Consider the following 18121-nt stretch of genomic DNA (forward strand, 5'->3'; position numbering starts at 1 on the left):
AGGTGTTGTCAGGGCTGAATTGGTCATTTAGCGCGCTCTCACTGATTTCACAATGTGTTGTTTGTGGTTTTACATAGGACTGCAGGTAAACCTACTGTATTATCTAAACTCAGTATTATTAGGAGGCACAACCGACAGCTGAGACTAACTATTGTAGTGTTAGTTTTCTGCACGTGATTATGGGGGCAGCCATCTTGCCTGAGCTGCTGCAACAGTAGCTGCAGGCATATAGACATGCAGCACTTTTGCTTTTTTTTTTCCGTCAAAATGACTGACACCTTGAGGCATCCTGACGGTCCCTATTATAAGTTAATGGGGACCGTTAGGCACTTCTCCTGTCTGTCATATGACAGAACCATCACAGCATTGTGACTTTTGGTTATAAATGGAAGTCACATTGCAGATGTTAACAGAGCCTAAGTCATAAAACCGATCATTGTCTTCTGTGAGAGAGTGTTGTGGGCATGCTCTGTGACATTCACATAGGTTACTGTGCAAGGAGGAGAAGCTGGACAAACAGATAACGTATGATTAGTGTGGGAATGAAGAAATACATATATATCCTTTATACTGTATAAGAAATAAACAGATTTATACATGTAACATAGCAGAGCTGAAATTGTTTTTCAACTCATTTTGCATAATAGTTTGTGCATCATTACGATGCTCTGTAGAAAAATAATTTAGGAGGTTAACCTGCAGTCCTATGTAAAATCTCTGATGAAACTCATAAAATTGACAGTAGTTGAACAAAATGACAAAATCTTCTCTCCTAATTGTGACAAACTCAACTTTGTTACATCTGTACGCCTTGTGATAGTTTTATGCATATCCATAGTATGATCTCAATGCCTATTAACCTGCTGTTACACATAAGTAAACCAACCTATCAAGTTATATACTAATGTAGCAGAGCTAAACTTGCTAAATTGTTCAGATAACAGATTAAAATATCATACCACGTTTTGCCAATTACCAAACTCAACTCTACTACATCTGTATTTTCAGGGTAATACAGCTGAGCCATGTCTTGCACGCCCTTTAAGTAGTCCATGGAGGTAATTTATCATGGTCCAATGATCTGGTATTGACCTCTATTTGTATGACCTTGTATCTGATTAATTACGTGTCATTGAGTTGGTGAAGCATTGTGAAGGGTGACTGTAGTAAAGTTCTGCATTTTATGTCCTGGTTATTAATAATAATAATAATAATAATAATAATAGTAATAATAATGTTTATTTATATAGCGCCAACATATTCTGCAGCACTTTACAATTCAGGGGGTACATTACATAGTGACAAAACTAATTTACAATTTAAACAAGAGAAACGAGGACCCTGATCAAGAGCTTACAATCTATGAGGAAATAAGGGAGAAGAGGAGTGAGGACGCTGATCACAAGAGCTTACAATCTATGAGGAAATAAGGGAGAAGAGGAGTGAGGACGCTGATCACAAGAGCTTACAATCTATAAGGCCATCTTTTATACACATGGGGTAGTACATATAAAGCTGCATGAACCGGTCACCAGCCAGTGTCTGTGTATGACAGACCTGAAGTGTATTAGGGTGCAAGGAGTGTGGGGGATACTGCTGAATGAGGGGGTTAAGTCCTCATGACTAATGTAAAAGGGGGGCCAGGGAAAGCAGTCAGATTAGGGAATGTGATCTAAAAAGATGTGTTTTCAGTGAATGATGGGAATTAATCTGATTGTTTGGGGTAGCGCATGCCAGAGGACCGGTGCAGCACGAGAGAAGTCTCGGAGATGGGAATGTGAGGTTCGGATAATGGGGGACGCTAATCTAAGGTAGAACGTAGAGCGCGAGTAGGGTGGTAGACAGAGATGAGGGAGGAGATGTAAGAAGGTGCAGCACTGGGGAGAGCTTTGCGGGTGGGAGTAAGGCAAGATTCACACGAACATGAAAACGTAACAAAATAGGACATGTTCTATTTTTCAGCGGACCCGTCACACGGTCCGTTGAGACAACGGCCGTGTGAACGGCCCCATTGAAATACATGGGTCCGTGTGATGGCCGTTGTTTTAACCACCATCACACGTACGTACTCTATGTTCGTCTGAATTCGGCCTAATAAGTTTCAATTTTATTCTAAAGTGAATGGTCTACCAGTGCAGTGTCTCGCACAGGGTAGAGGCATTGGTGTAGCGGTCCAGTGCAGTGACTGGCTGGGGGTAGAGGCATTGGTGTAGCGGTCCAGTGCAGTGACTGGCTGGGGGTAGAGGCATTGGTGTAGCGGTACAGTGCAGTGACTGGCTGGAGGTAGAGGCATTGGTGTAGCGGTCCAGTGCAGTGACTGGCTGGGGGTAGAGGCATTGGTGTAGCAGTCCAGTGCAGTGACTGGCTGGGGGTAGAGGCGTTGGTGTAGCGGTTGGTCATAAAGATGAGCCTGGCTGCTGCATTAAGGAGAGATTAGAGTGGGGGAGTTTAGTGAGGGGAAAACCGATTAGTAATGAGTTACAGGTGTCAAGACGAGAGAGAATAAGAGCGACAATGAGAGTTTCGGCTGTTTCCACAGTAAGGCATCATGCACTCGGCCAGGGCCGCCATCAGGAATTTCAGGGCCCCCTACAGCTACATTTTCTGGGCCCCCCTACCGTGGCACCGCCTGTTAACGGTACTCCGTCCAGTACTATATCATGGTACCCAGGGCCGCCATCAGGGGGGGTATTAGGGGTACTGATGTGAGAGGCCCGGCCAAACCTAATTGAAAGGGGGGCCCGGCAAACTGCCGCGACTTGCCTTTGGTAGAAAAAAAACAGGCCCCTGCAATGGGGCCCGTTTTTTTCACCAAAAGAATGTCATGAGCTGCGGGCCCCCCTTTCAATTAGGTTTGGCCGGGCCTCTCACATCAGTACCCCTAATACCCCCCTGATGGCGGCCCTGGGTAGCATGGGGGCCGTCAAACACCGCCGCCCGTGCGACCGATCACGTGCACCCGCAAACTCCCACGCATGCGCACCGGCGACCGCCTGGAACCGCGCACCGAATTTTGAGGCAGATTTTGACCTGCCCACACTATCTTGCTGCGTTTTTTGCCTGCGGCGATTGAGGACAGCAGACAGAAAACGCAGCGAAAAATGAATTTTCTGCCTCCCATTGATTTCGATGGGAGGTCAGAGGCAGGACCGCGGCAAGAAAGGACGTGCTGCTTTTTCTTTTTTCCGCGACTGGCTCCCATTGATTTCAGATTAAATCAATGGGAGGCGGTTTTGGAAGTTGTTTGGTGCTGATTCTGACGCAGTGTCCGAGTCAATATCAAGGCCCAAAAACTGTGTGAACTGGGCCTTATTGTTAGGGCTTATTCAGACGAACGTGTAATACGTCCGTGAAACGTGTGTGATTTTCACGCGCCTTGCACGGACCTATGTTACTCTATGGGGCCGTTCAGACTGTCAGTGATTTTCACGCAGCGCGAGTCCGCTGCGTAAAACTCACGACATGTCCGATATTTGTGCATTGTTCGCGCATCACGCACCCATTGAAGTCAATGGGTGCGTGAAAATCACGCCCAGCACTTCCGCAGCCGTATAAACTATGAATGAAAACAGAAAAGCACCACGTGCTACAAACATACAAACAGAGTGTCATAATGATGGCGGCTGCGCGAAAATCACACAGCCACGCATCATACGCTGCTGACACACGGAGCGGTTATGGACCTTTTGCAAGCGCAAAACGCCACGTTTTTGCGCGTGCAAAAAGCACACGCTTGTGTAAATCCGGCCTCAGGGTAGGAATACACTAGGCATGAACACTGCGGATTTTATGCAACACATTTTATTGTGGAGAATCCGCAGCGTATCACAGTCGCAGCAGAGGGGATGAGATTAGAACAAATCTCATCCACACGCTGCAAAAATAATGGACCTGCAGTGTGGCTTTTGGCTTTTTAAGCCGCAGCGTGTCAATGTATTCTGTGGGATCGCTGCTCCTCTGTTGCGGAAATGCTGCGGTTCTGCGGTCCATAACCGCTCCGTGTGTCAGCAGCGTATGATGCGCGGTTGCGTGATTTTCGCGCAGCCGCCATCATTATGACACTCTGTATGTAGCACGTGGTGCTTTTCTAATTTCATTCATAGTTTATACGGCTGCGGAAGTGCTGGGCGGGATTTTCACGCACCCATTGACTTCAATGGGTGCGTGATGCGCGAACAATGCACCAATATAGGACATGTCGTGAGTTTTACGCAGCGGACACACGGACACACGCTGCGTGAAAATCACTGACAGTCCGCACGGCCCCATAGAGTAACATAGGTCCGTGTGAGGCGCGTGAAAATCACACACGTTGCACGGACGTATTACACGTTCGTCTGAATAAGCCCTAACAATAAGGCCCAGTTCACACAGTTTTTGGGCCTTGATATTGACTCGGACACTGCGTCAGAATCAGCACCAAACAACTTCCAAAACCGCCTCCCATTGATTTAATCTGAAATCAATGGGAGCCAGTCGCGGAAAAAAGAAAAAGCAGCACGTCCTTTCTTGCCGCGGTTCCGCCTCTGACCTCCCATCTAAATCAATGGGAGGCAGAAAATGCATTTTTCGCTGCGTTTTTTGTCTGCTGTCCTCAATCGCCGCGAGCAAAAAACGCAGCAAAAAAACGCGGCAAGATAGTGTGGGCAGGGCAAAATCTGCCTCAAAATTCTTTAAGGAATTTTGAGGCAGATTTTTTTTTGCCTGCAAAATACTGTGTGAACAGGGCCATACATAAACAACACTTTGAGATAATTTACTCACTGTGTCAGAAGAGCTGCTCCCACTCCAGTCCTCTTCCGGCGATGTCTTCCAGGGGAGGTCTTCGGTCCAGACGTCCAGTCCTTCACCTCCAGCCAGGCTCCAGGTAAGTTTTGTCCATGTGTGTCCGCGGCTGCGCGCGCTTCGTTCGCGGGTGCGCGCGCGGCCGGTCGCGGGTGCGCGCTTCGTTCGCGGGTGCACGCGCGGTCGATCGCGGGTGCGCGCGCGGGCGGTCTCCAGTGCGGGCGTTCGTGGATGCGCGCTCGCGAGTGCGCACGCGCGGGAGTTTCCTTGTGCGCGCGATCGGGTGCGCGCGCGCGGGCGGACGGTTTGACGGCCCCCCATGACGAGGGGAGGGGGCTCGCAGCAGCAGCAGCTCACGACATTCTTTTGGTGAAAAAAACGGGCCCCATTGCAGTGGCCCGTTTTTTCCTACCAAAAGAATGTCGAGGCAGTTGCCGGGCCCCCCTTTCAATTAGGTTTGGCCGGGCCCCTCACACCACTACCCCTAATACCCCCCTGATGGCGGCCCTGCACTCGGCCGTGCTCGTAATCCCTGCACGCAATTACAGGCACGGCCGGCCTCTAGCGGCCGCGGACAGCCACTCGCATTTTCGATCCATGCTCCCTTACAAAGACGCTGAAGAATGGACATGTTCCATAATTTTCGTAACATTCCTACGGCCCGTGCACCTTCTCGCAAATATACGGGAAGGTGTCCCTGGTCAATAGAAGTGAATGTGTCCGTAATACCGTGGGGCCTAAGAGAAGGGCGGATTCTGGAGATGAGGAAAGGAGCAGGCGTGATGCCTAGGAGTTATGGTAGTGCCACACACTGAGATGGAGACATCAGGATTAGGGAGGTTAGTAGATGGTGGGAACACAAGGAGCTCAGTTTTAGAAAGATTCAGTTTCAGATAGAGAGAGGACATGATGTTAGAGACAGCGGACAGACAATCACTGGTGTTCTGTATTAGAGCAGGGGTGATGTCACGGGAGGAGGCATATAATTGGGTGTCATCAGCGTAGAGATGGTATAGCAGCCGCTGACTTGGAGGCAGTGTAACATTTTATAATCTAATATACCAAACAGCGTGTGCTCTAAATGAATCGGTGGACATTTTTAGTAGGAGATTGTCAAATGACTTTTTTCTTTCCAGTTACTAGAGAATAGAGATGAAGCTGTCCTCTCGATTAGGGAAGCGATTTACAATTCGCCTACCGCTAGGATATATTGTGCACTCAGACTTGACGTATATAAAATATTGGACACATAATGGAGGAGACTTTTCGAAATTAGTGCAATAAAAACATAAGCATTTGCCCATAGCAAGCAATCAGGTCACTGCTTTATAGAGGCGTAGTAAAATGAGAACTGTAATCTGATTGGTTCCTATGGGAGACTCCTCCTCTTCCCACCAATTTTGATAAATCTCCCCAAATATGTGAGAAGTAAATTTCCACCTTTTAACATTATGTCCAAAATTCTGTGCTGATTTAGACACCCACCATAGACCATCAATAGCCAAACCCTGGAATACCCCTTTAAGAAACTACCACAATGTATCTATGTATTCTTTATTTGTAAACATTGTGCAAGTGCTTACTTGGACTATTTTATATATTTTTCTAATCTGTTGTCATTTTATTTTTAGGGTTTTCGTCAGGCCATTTTCCAAATCACAGAAATCTGGGAGAAATAGGTAAGTGATTACATCTTCTGCCATGAAAGCTAGTGTACTCCAATTACTTTGATTATATCTGACTTCCTCTCCTCTTCATTCTGAAAAAAGGTGAAATTTACCCTAGATGTAGTCTTGTGAAAAGTCTTGTGATGAGTCCGACAGAAAACAAATGATATGTATTACCAATGTAGCCTAACTGTACTAACTGTAGTGTGAACAGAGCCTTAAAATATGGAGAATTAGGGGAATACCCCGCTGCCGATTTATAATGCTTGTCCATGGATGGAGAGTGTAGACAGCACATTGGGTTATTATTAGTGTCCTTTTATTTTGTAGGACCGCTGGTTCTGCATGTGTCTATCTTGTGCTCCTTTATTGGAAAGTCACTTCACAATGGCATCAGTTTTCTAAAACATAGTTCTTCATTGGTGGTCTAGGGTAATGGAAGGGTCAGCGCCCATTTCTCTCTGTGGTCTAGAGTAGTGAAGTGATTAATATCTGGTATCCAGTGGTTTAGGGTCCTCTTAAACGGCCAGACACGAGCCATGTAAATGAGCGCCGATCAATGAGACAGCTCGTTGATCGGCACTGGTTTGCTCCTTTCACAAGGAGCTATGTATGGGGACGATCGTTACCCATACATTTCCCCATACATTTCTATCATGTCGGCAGCGCATCTCCGTTTACACAGGGACATGTGCTGCAGACGACGATCATTTTTTCAGCTGCTTCAACGATACGATCAGCTGGTGAATGATCGTTTGCTCATTCATCGGCTGTTCGTTGCCCTGTTTCCACAGGGCAATGATCGGGCATGAGCTGTCATATGAACTCTCGTTTGCCCGATAATTGGCCCGCGTAAAAGGGCCTTTACTCACCTCTCCAAGCTCTAGCGATGTGTTTAGCTTCCCCTCCCCCTCCTATAATGATTTGCATGCTGGACAGGGACAGGGAGAACGTATTTTTATGATCGGTTACCGCGCTTCATGAGCGCTTCATTAATAAAACATTCAGGAGGCTCTGGCACCACCAGACCACCCTGACTGCGGACTGTAAGACACACATACTTTCTAGCAAGACTTTTTCCTTTCTAAAACATTCATTTTATAGTACGTAAAATATGGTATCTATTTATAGCTACTTTTATAGTGCCAACATATGACACAGCGCTGTGGATTATCATCACCTGCATCAGTACATGAATGTTGGGCTGTCTATTACTGGAGGCGTTCTACCCTTACAATTACATGTTCTAGACTTTTCTATAATTGTCAGAATATTTGATAATTTGGTAGGTATCCGGTCCCATAAAAGCCAGATTTAAAGGGTTTGTTCGGTTTCAGCAAATTAATGATGTTTTATGTACGATTAAAAGTTATACAATTTTCCAATATACTTTAAGTATTAATTCCTCACAGTTTTCAAGATCTCTGCTTGTTGTCATTCAGTAGGAACCTTCATTGTTTACTTCTAGTGGATAAAATTCTGTCCATGCTCATGTGATGGACACAGAGGTGCACAGCTCGTTACATGGTCATGTGATGGACACACAGGTGCACAGCTCGTTACATGGTCATGTGATGGACACACAGGTGCACAGCTCGTTACATGGTCATGTGATGGACACACAGGTGCACGGCTCGTTACATGGTCCATGTGATGGACACACAGGTGAAAGGCTTGTTACAATTACAGTACGTGTATCGGAGCTGTGTCTTCTAAGGGCATGACCACACGTGGCGGAATTTCACTTAAATTCCGCTGCGGACACTCCGCAGCGTTAATCCGCAGCGGAGCCGTTTGTCCATTGACTTACACTTTAATTTAGCAGTGTTCGTTTAGACGAGGCGTAAAATTCCGCTGCGGAGCATAGGCTGCGGAGCGGAATTTGGTGTCCGCAGCATGCTCTGTCTGTTGCGGAGCAGTGGCGGACTCATGGCGGAATTTCTCCATTGACTTCAATGGAGATTCAAAGTTCCGCAATGAAGTCCGCAGCTGTCATGCACATGTCATGTGTGCTGCGGATGCGTCTTGCTTTTTTAACTTGACATTTCTTCATTCTGGCTGGACCTATGTATTTCTAGGTCTACAGCCAGACTGAGGAAGTCAATGGGGCTCCCGTAATGACGGGAGCGTTGCTAGGAGACGTCTGTAAATAGTCACTGTCCAGGGTGCTGAAAGAGTTAAGCGATCGGCAGTAACTGTTTCTGCACCCGGGACAGTGACTACCGATCCCAATATACATGTATCTGTAAAAAAAAATATAAGTTCATACTTACCGAGAACTCCCTGCTTCTGTCTCCAGTCCGGCCTCCCAGGATGACGTTTGAGTCTAAGTGACGGCTGCAGCCAATCACAGGCCAAGCACAGGCTGCAGCGGTCACATGGACTGGCGCGTCATCCAGGGAGGTCGGGCTGGATGCCGAAAGAGGGACGCGTCACCAAGACAACGGCCGGTAAGTATGAAATTCGTTTACTTTCACTAGGGAAAGTGCTGTCCCTTCTCTCTATCCTGCACTGATAGGGAGAAGGGAAGCACTTTTCCCGCAGTCCGCAGCAGCTAGTCCGCATCAATTTTCTGCACATTTTGTGCAGATCCGCAGCCGTAATCCGCAACCCGGATTAGGTGCGGCATTGATGCGGACAGAATTTTATCCACTGGAAGTAAACAATGAATGTTAATACGCAATGACAGCAAGCAGAGATCTTGATAACTGTGAGGAATTTACATAGAACGTATATTGGAAAATTCTAGAACTTTTAATTATACAAAAAAATAACATTAAGTTGATAAAACTGGACAACCCCTTTAAGGACCATGATAAAACAATGCGTGCCGTCCTGGCACAAAAGATTTCCTCTTAGTTTGAACTTGAGCCAACCATATCCTATACCAAGCAAATATTTCTCTCTTTCTCTCACACTACAATGTAGAATCACATTCTTCACACTTTGTCTAACTGATAGTACTAGACATATTAATTAGAGAAAACTTCAACCCGATTTCAGCTTCCACCTTCTGCTGCTATAGTTACTTGAAATTAATGCAACAGACTGACAAGTGCACCGCGAGGAGAACCCACCGCGTCTACCGGCCGAGGAACCATCCTTTATCAGTCCTTGTCATCTCCTTTTTGTTTTTTAGATGGTTCTATTAGTCTTCGATTCCCCCCCCCCCCCCAGGATAAAAAGTAACACAAAAATATATAAAGTAATTAGGGATTCATTTATCAAAAATAACAGAAAAACTGCCCTTGTTGCGCAAAGCAGCCAATCACAGAGCAGTGTTAAAAATGAAAACTTTCAGCGCAGCCCTGAAGGGTGAATAACGCTGGACACCTGCCGTGATTAACCCCTTCAATACATTAGACCACAAGGGATGCTGACAATAACCCCTTAGGGGGGTTTTACACTGGGCAATTATCGGGCAGACAAGCGTTTATAGAAAGCTCGTTGCTGATAATTGCCCTATGTAAACAGGACAGCGATCAGCAGATGAACGAGCAAACGTTTGAAAAAAGTAAAATATTATCGCTGTCGGCAGCACATCTGTAAAGGATCTGCCAGACACAGCTTCTGTGTCGACGCCCGTGGTTAATCAGTCTGCATCTGTTCCTAGGTCTGCTAGAGTGACTCGATCTGCTACCACTCAGGCTGGTAGGCTGAGGAGTGGGAGAGCCTATCGCAGCCTGGCCAGACGGTTCTAGCTCCCGCCCTTGGTCTACTTATACCTTCATTTGATGTTTGTCCTTTGCCTGTGATTCTCTTGCTTCCTGGCTCTGCTGTTTCTGCTGTTACCATTGACTTCTGCTTCATATTGACCCTGGATTGACTGACTATTCTCCTGCTCTGCATTTGTTACCTCGTACACTCCTGGTTTGACTCGGCTCGTCCACTCTCTGTTGCTCACGGTGTTGCCGTGGGCAACTGCCCTTCTTCCCTTGCTTCTGTGTACCCTTGGCTTGTTTTGTCTGTCGTGCACATAGTGAGTGTAGAGACCGTCGCCCAGTTGTACACCGTCGCCTAGGATGGGCTGTGCAAGCAGGCAGGGACTGAGTGGCGGGTAGATTAGGGCTCACCTGTCTGTCTCCCTATCCTGACATTACAACATCTCTGTGTAAACAGGGAGACGCGCTGCTGACATGATAATAATGTACGGGGATGAGCGATTGGAGTAACGACCGCTCATTCCCATCAATAGCTCCATGTGAAAGGAATAGACAAGCGCCGATCAACGAGATGTCTCACTGAACGGTGCTCGCTGCACCGGCCAAAATCGGCCGGTGTAATAGGGTCTTTACTGCTCTAGATTACTCAAATAAACCCTTCATTAACCATGACCACCAAAGAGGCTGACATTAACATCTTACTGCCCTAGACCCCCAGGGATGCTAACATTAACCCCTTACTTACAAAAAATTAGAAGGAATCGAGGCACTCACCGACTGTAGCAATGAATTTATTTTACTCATTTTTTTTTGTCTATGCGATGTGGAGCAAGCCTACTGCCATTTTGCGTGCACACATGCTTTCTCATTAACCCCTAACTTCCCTAGACCACCAGGGATGCTGACATTAATCCCTTCACCACACTAGACCACCAGGGATGTTGGTATTAACTCCTAACTCGCCCTAGACCCACATAGATTTTGGCATTGAGCTTTTTAACACACTAGACAACCAGTGATGCTGACTATAACCCCTTACTGCCCTAGATTACTAGGAATGCTCAAATAAATCCTTTATTAACCAGGACCACCAGGGATCATAACAGTAACCACTAACTCCCCTAGACCACAGGGATACTGACATTAACCCCTAACTTTCCTAGACCACCAGGGATGCTATTAACCATTTCACTGCCCTAGACTCTAAGGATATTTGATAATTAAAGGTTCTCTTGTGAAAACACGCCGCAAAATCACACCTCCTTTTTATTGAGCAAATATTTTTTGGTAGTAAGGTTGACTGTGATTGGTTGCAATGGGAATCAAGGCCTGGTTTTTTTCCAACCTACGAAAATAATCTTTGCATTAGGGTTTTTGTTATTATTATCATTTGCTGCCGCTTTTCGAACAGCAATTTTTTGGGCCAACAAACACAGGCAGATGCCATCTGAATATTTTAACGTCTCTATAAGGTAAAATGTTAAACATATGCAGTGATGTGGGGCTCGTACATTGATAATGCTCTTGACAAATGAGTCTAACAGTTTCCAGTGTTTTCTAGGCGATGGGCAGGAATCCATTGAGGTCTAAGTAAGAAGCAAGGTCACCGGAATTTGAATGAAGGTTGAATACCGAGTCTACTCTAGAGAATCCTTCGTACAATAAAAGTATGACAGAGGATGATTAATTATATTTCAGACTAAGATAATTCCCAGAGAATACGAGTTTGTTATAAAAAATAAAAAAAAGTTTCTAACCTTTTCTAGATGTAATGAAATGAGCGGTGTTAAAGTCGGGGTTAGGGCCTTCTAGGAAACTCAATTCTGAAGCTCACAATAAATAAAAGAATCTAATTTGCATTGGGCTCTGTTTGATTCCTCTCCATGTCTCTCAAAGTGCAGGAATTAGCTACAGGAGAGCGTATTTAAATCCATCGCTGAATGGCGTTTACCGCCGCCATTCTTATCTGAAGTGAGGAGGTAGACATGAGCCGCTGCTAATAATGGCTTATCAAAGAAAATTCTTAGCAATTAGTATGTAAAGATGGTAAAACCGCCGCACTAACTTCCTGGAGTCATTATTAGATTGAAGCATTTATGTAATTTTGGAATAAAATAAATTTAGGAAGAAGTAATAAAGACCTGGCTCCAGCTACAGAAAGAGAAATGCATTGCAATTCCTTCAATCTGGTATATAATCCAGAAAGTCTGATAATCTGGTGTTTCTTTCCAGTGAGGAAATGTAGTGTTACATTTTAAAAGATCAGAGGAGGAAGGTAGACAATTTGGAAGTCAAACAAAAACTCTGATCAAACAAAGTTAAGGCCCTTTTACACAGGTCATAAATTGGGCAAACGAGCGTTCATGCGATCGCTCGTTCCTGATCATTGCCCTGTGTAAACAGGACAATGATCAGCCGATAAACAGGCTCGTTCATCGGCTGATCGTAACGTTTATGCAGCAAGAAATATTATCGTTGTCGGCTGCCGACATGATAGAAATGTATTGGGAAGAGCGATCGTAGTAACAAACTCGTCCCCAAAAACAGCTTCTTGTGAAAGGAGTAAATGAGCGTCGATCAATGAATTGTTTCATTGATCGACGCCCGTTTACACAACCCATATCGGACCATGTAACAGGACCCTTTTATTAGCTGATTTTGTGTTTGGGTTCTTTAACTATACACGTGAATTTTGTATACTTTTCTATAATAATCCTATAATCTGGAAGATATTATATTGGGGTACCTATAATTTCTATTCATGCCGAAATTAAAAGCATTCTGTATTTGTGTGGGCATATGGGTGTATTTGTAAGGCCATATGAAGGTCTTAGAGGGGATCTCCTGCTTGGGACTATAAAGCACAGTAGAGAGCCGCTTACAAAAAGCGGCTTTTACACTAAGGACTAGGCTCATCTATGTATAACAAGGTGCAAGGCAAAGGTCCATTATATTACCCAGACATTAAATGCGGTGCCAGCCAGTACCTTCTGCTACTAGCGTAAGGTCACTGTCACTATAAGGCTCTATGATCATCAGAAAAAATACATTATGCTGCTCAGGGGTGGGACAACCCACCTCTTCTTTAGTTTGCCCCACCCAAGGTTACATAGTTACATAGTTAAAACGGTTGAAGAAACACACATGTCCATTAAGTTCAACCAAGGGACGGGAAAAGGGAAGGGAAACATTTCTACACATAGGAGCTTATATTTTTTTGTTCTAGGAAATTATCTAAGCCTTTTTTAAAGCCATCTACTGTCCCTGTTGTGACCAGCTCCTGCGGTAGGCTATTTCATAGATTCACAGTTCTCACAGTAAAGAAGACTTGTCGCCTCTGCAGGTTGAACCTTTTTTTCTCCAGACTGAGGGAGTGCCCCCTTGTTTTTTCAGGGGCGTTTACATGGAACAGGATTTCACCATATTTTTTGTATGTGCCATTCATATATTTATATAAGTTAATCATGTCCCCCCTTAGGCAAAATGCACACGACCGTAAAAACTCCCGTAATTATGGGCCGTAATTACGGGGCCATAGACTTCTTTTGGCCACGGGTACCTCCCCGAATGCTTATGGGAAGGTGCCCGGGCCGTTGAAAAAGATAGAACATGTCCTATTTCAGGCCGTAATTACGGCACGGGCAGCCCATAGAAGTCTATGGGGCTCCCGTAATTATGGGTGGCTACGAGTGTGGCTGCCCTCTGTGGATGCTGCCGCAGTGCCAATCATGGACACCGATGTCAGGGAATTCTACAGAGTCCCGGAGCAGAGCCGATACTAGCGCTCTGCTCGGGTCTCGGCTCTAGGGAAGATCCTGACACACTGTCCATATATGGACAGCGATGTCAGGGAATTCCACAGAGTCCCGGAGCAGAGCCGATACTAGCGCTCTGCTCGGGACTCCGCTCTGGGGAAGACCCTGACACACTGTCCATATATGGACAGCGATGTCAGGGAATTCCACAGAGTCCCGGAGCAGAGCCGATACTAGCGCTCTGCACGGGACTCCGGCTCTGGGGAAGCCCCAGACATTGCTGTTCATATGTGGACAGCGATGTCAGAGAATTCCAGAGTCTAACGGCTATGTGTCCCGCGGGGCGCAGATGACAGCCACAGGGGCCGCATGCGGCCGGCGGGCCGCGTGCTTGAGACCCCTGCTTTATATGAACTGGAGCCTAGAACTGACCTGCATATTCTAGATGAGGCCCCACTAATGCTTTGTAAAGTGGTAATATTATATCCCTGTCCCGTGAGTCCATGCCCCTTTTTATACACGACAATATCTTGCTGGCCTTTGAAGCAGCTGATTGACATTGCATGCTGTTATTTAGTTTATGATCTACAAGTACACCCAGATCCTTCTCAACAAGTGACTCTCCCAGTGTAGCTCCCCCTAGGACATATGATGCATGCAGGTTGTTGGTACCCAGATGCATAACTTTACATTTATCTACATTAAACTTAATTTGCCAAGTGAACGCCCAAACACTCAGTTTGTTTAAATCCGCCTGCAATTCACGAACATCTTCCATAGACTGAACATTACTACAGAGCTTGGTTGTGTTGTATTGCTTTATTTTTTTTATGTCACCTCTTTTCAATTGATGAGTGTGACAAAAGGCATTTCCTACAGTTCGAAATCTGATCTTACAACAGCTACATGGCACCATAAGGGTATTTTCACACTCTAAACAAAAAACGGCTGTAAAATACGGAGCTGTTTTCAGCCGTTTTTTAAGCATCAAGCGTTTTTTGTGTCATTTTTTGCGGCCCTTTTTGGAGATGTTTTTCTATTGACCCAATGAAAAACAGCTTAAAAAAACGGCTCAAGATGTGACATGGACTTCTTTTTACCGGGCGTTTTTTTACGCGCCGTTTTTTTCAAACAATGCCCCGTCAGAACAAAGCGCCGTATTTCCCATTGAAATCAATGGGCAGATGATTGGAGGTGTTCAGCTTCCGTATTTTCAGACTTTTTTTGGGGCGTTTACGACCTGAAAAACGGCTGAAAATAAGCCATGTGAACATACCCTAACAGCCACATGGGCAGCCTGAATGGTTCGTAAGTCTTTAATCATAGCCCAGAATATTCTTTTCCAAATATTCAACTAACCAGCATATCCCGAGGTCAATTTCAACTGGTTCTGATGTGCAAGCAAGTTGAAAAGCCATGCATTTTAATTTCTGTCAGCCTATATTATGTATGTGGTCACTGAGCAATTGCTGAAACAATTGCTTCAGATTAAACATGGGTGTAATTAAAATTTCCTAAAAGAAAGCTATTAGGAGCTGTACACCATCCATATGTGCTTATATCTCTTTTCCTTGAAAATGACTATTCTAGAAAATGTTCCATTAACTTTGTTCACACAATGTTAAGAACTAACATGTCCATTAACCCATATAATTTGGTTCGTAGCAACTTAATTAGATATATGCCAACTACTGGATAGTAGAAAATCATGAGGATGTACGCAAGAAATGACTAGCTCATTGTTCAACGTCTTACATCAGGAATAGAAGGAAAATGTTCAAGCAAAATAAAGAGGCAAGAGGGCACGTTATTGACACAATGCCACGTCCTTGGGCTGGATGATTGGAAACCATGGAATATCCTCCTGTTAACGTGGAAGCAGCTGCTAATGCTACAGCATCTACGACTTGGGTCATCACACCTGCTGGAGTAAACTCCAAAGCTTAGAAGGCAGCCGTTTATAAAGTCAATTCTGTAATAAAATATTAAAGGAGTCGTTTGTTATTAGAAAAAAAGGTCTGCTTTTTTCCCCCCAGAAACAGTGCCATGCTCGCCCATGGGTTGTGTCCGGTATTGCAGCTCAGCCCCATTCACTTGAAAAGCTCTTGTGATTGGTGGTGGTCCCAGCAGTCATAATTGCACCAATCAATGAAAATATACTAGCTATATGACCTTCATTTCTATTGTTGCAGACCCCTTTTTTGCAACTCATACAATATATGTTACATTTTTTTAAATTCTATGTACTAGGCTGGGCTGATTATATCAACAGTATACTTTAGTTGGTGGAGGCATAAGCTTCTAGTACCCGATGCAAAATCTGTAACAAGCTCCCCCACCTTCCATGTGGCATTTATAATACTGGTCTTATGTGGCAGAGGAGCATTAGGGTTTCGTCAGACACCCGGGTGTGAGTGATACCCCTGCACCCTTTATTGCGACCCCCCTGCTAGTTGGCCAAATCCCATCTTCAATTGTTTTGCAAATATCTCCTGACATGTCTATTTTAGGAAATACTTGTATTCCCCATGAAACAACAATTCTGGAAAACATTTTCTTAGAATTCTGTATTGTGCCGTTACCCTGTTATCCCTCCTAGAAATGTATGAATAAATTCACAACTGGGTGTTACCATTCCCCTTGTCAAACGGGGGGGGGGGGGGCCTACACAGACTCACTCTGTCAGCACTGATTGGACATTGTCAGACTGTCTAGGGACACACCCCCAACTGGTTACACCCAGTTATCAATTTATTCATAAATGTCTAGAAGAAATAACAGAGGAATGACACAACGTAGACTAATAAGAAAAGATTCTCCAGAATTGTTATTTCATGGGCAACACAAGAATCTACTAATACAATTATATTAATACTATTAAGTTCTTATTGTCTACAGCTTGGCAGTTTCCTTGTAATATCATGGCCAAAAGGACCGATTTAAATGGCAGGTTGTTCCTACACATTGTAGCATCTCCAGCTTCCATAAGGGCAACAATATTGCTGCCAATGGTTTATAAGCAATAGCATATCCTGCTGTAGTGCTGGCAGCATGTCCCATATACTATAGCTTGTTTGTATGCTTATTAACTCCAGCTATAAACAAATTCTGGGTGGTGTGGGGAGGGGTCAGCAAACTTCGGCACTCCAGCTGTTGCGAAACTAGAACTCCCACCATGCCCTGACACCCCAAGGCTTTATTATTCCAGCCAAAGGCTGTCAAGGCATGCTGGGAATTGTAGTTTCACAACAGCTGGAGTGCCGAAGGGTTGTTCAGCATCAAATAATCATGGCTACTTTTTTCCAGTAACAGTGCCACACCTATTTATGGTATGTGTCTGGTATTGCAGCTTGACTCCATTTAAGTCAATAGGGCTGAGCTGCAATGCCCCACACAACCTGTAAACAGGTGTGGCGCTGTTTTTGGAAGAAAGTCTTGTTTTTCTAATTCATAACAAACCCTTTTTATTGTGCCACCTGTCTGTTTTGTTAAAGATGGTAAATATGGAGGAGAGGAAAAGATCAAGAACCTGGGATGGGGCAGTAACGAGTAGTTGAGACCCCAATGTTGAGCTGTTGATTATTATTCCTTACGTTTCTAAGGCATTAGCCTATCTGAAAATACCTCTAGAGACATTTCGGAAGTAATACAAAGTAAGTAGCTTCTAACTTTGCCTAGAAAAAATACATCTTTCTTTGAAAGTTATAAAGTAGCAGTCATAACTCCCTCCTAAATAGCTTTTTACTGCGATTGTGTGCCGAATAAAGGAGAAATATTAGTAAAAAAAATCTTCTGATGACCCTTCCATGCCATATTATGTTGCTCCATTCAGGCGCTTACAGTAAAAATGACAATATTCATGTTTTCATTCTCAGACTGAATATGTCCTTTACCGCCATTATGCTTCAGATAGCAAGTTAATTTCCGAATAGATTATGATTGCCGGTGAGTTTCATGACTCAAATGCTTAATTTGAAGTTGAAATTCCCTGAGTATTTCTCTCATCATTGCTCAGTACTGTTGAGAATAAAAGATTCACATTTATATGATCTGATATTAATTCCATTATTGGTAATATGATGGAGGCAAATAACTATCAAGCAGAATCCACTTGTCTTTGTCCTCGAGAGATTTCGCATCACAGAGCCTGTCTGCCTTCCACAATACAGGCTAATGATACCTTGTAATAATTAGAGAATTTAGTAAGAATAATCTCACGGCTTCCTCTATAGGCTCTTTAAGATTTAATATC

The 18121-nt window shown here is 44.5% G+C and overlaps 1 protein-coding gene across 5 annotated transcripts in view; it reads left to right on the top strand.

Moving 5' to 3' along the window:
• Positions 1–18121, top strand: part of TAFA1 (TAFA chemokine like family member 1) — a 289251-nt gene that overhangs the window by 167037 nt on the left and 104093 nt on the right. For all 5 annotated transcript variants that reach the window (XM_075834010.1, XM_075834008.1, XM_075834009.1 and 2 more), the window contains one exon: positions 6417–6464. In XM_075834010.1, the coding sequence (XP_075690125.1) occupies positions 6417–6464 (48 nt within the window). The remainder of the gene's footprint in view (positions 1–6416; positions 6465–18121) is intronic.

The sequence above is a fragment of the Rhinoderma darwinii genome, chromosome 7 (assembly GCF_050947455.1).
Source record: "Rhinoderma darwinii isolate aRhiDar2 chromosome 7, aRhiDar2.hap1, whole genome shotgun sequence".
Taxonomy (NCBI): domain Eukaryota; kingdom Metazoa; phylum Chordata; class Amphibia; order Anura; family Rhinodermatidae; genus Rhinoderma; species Rhinoderma darwinii.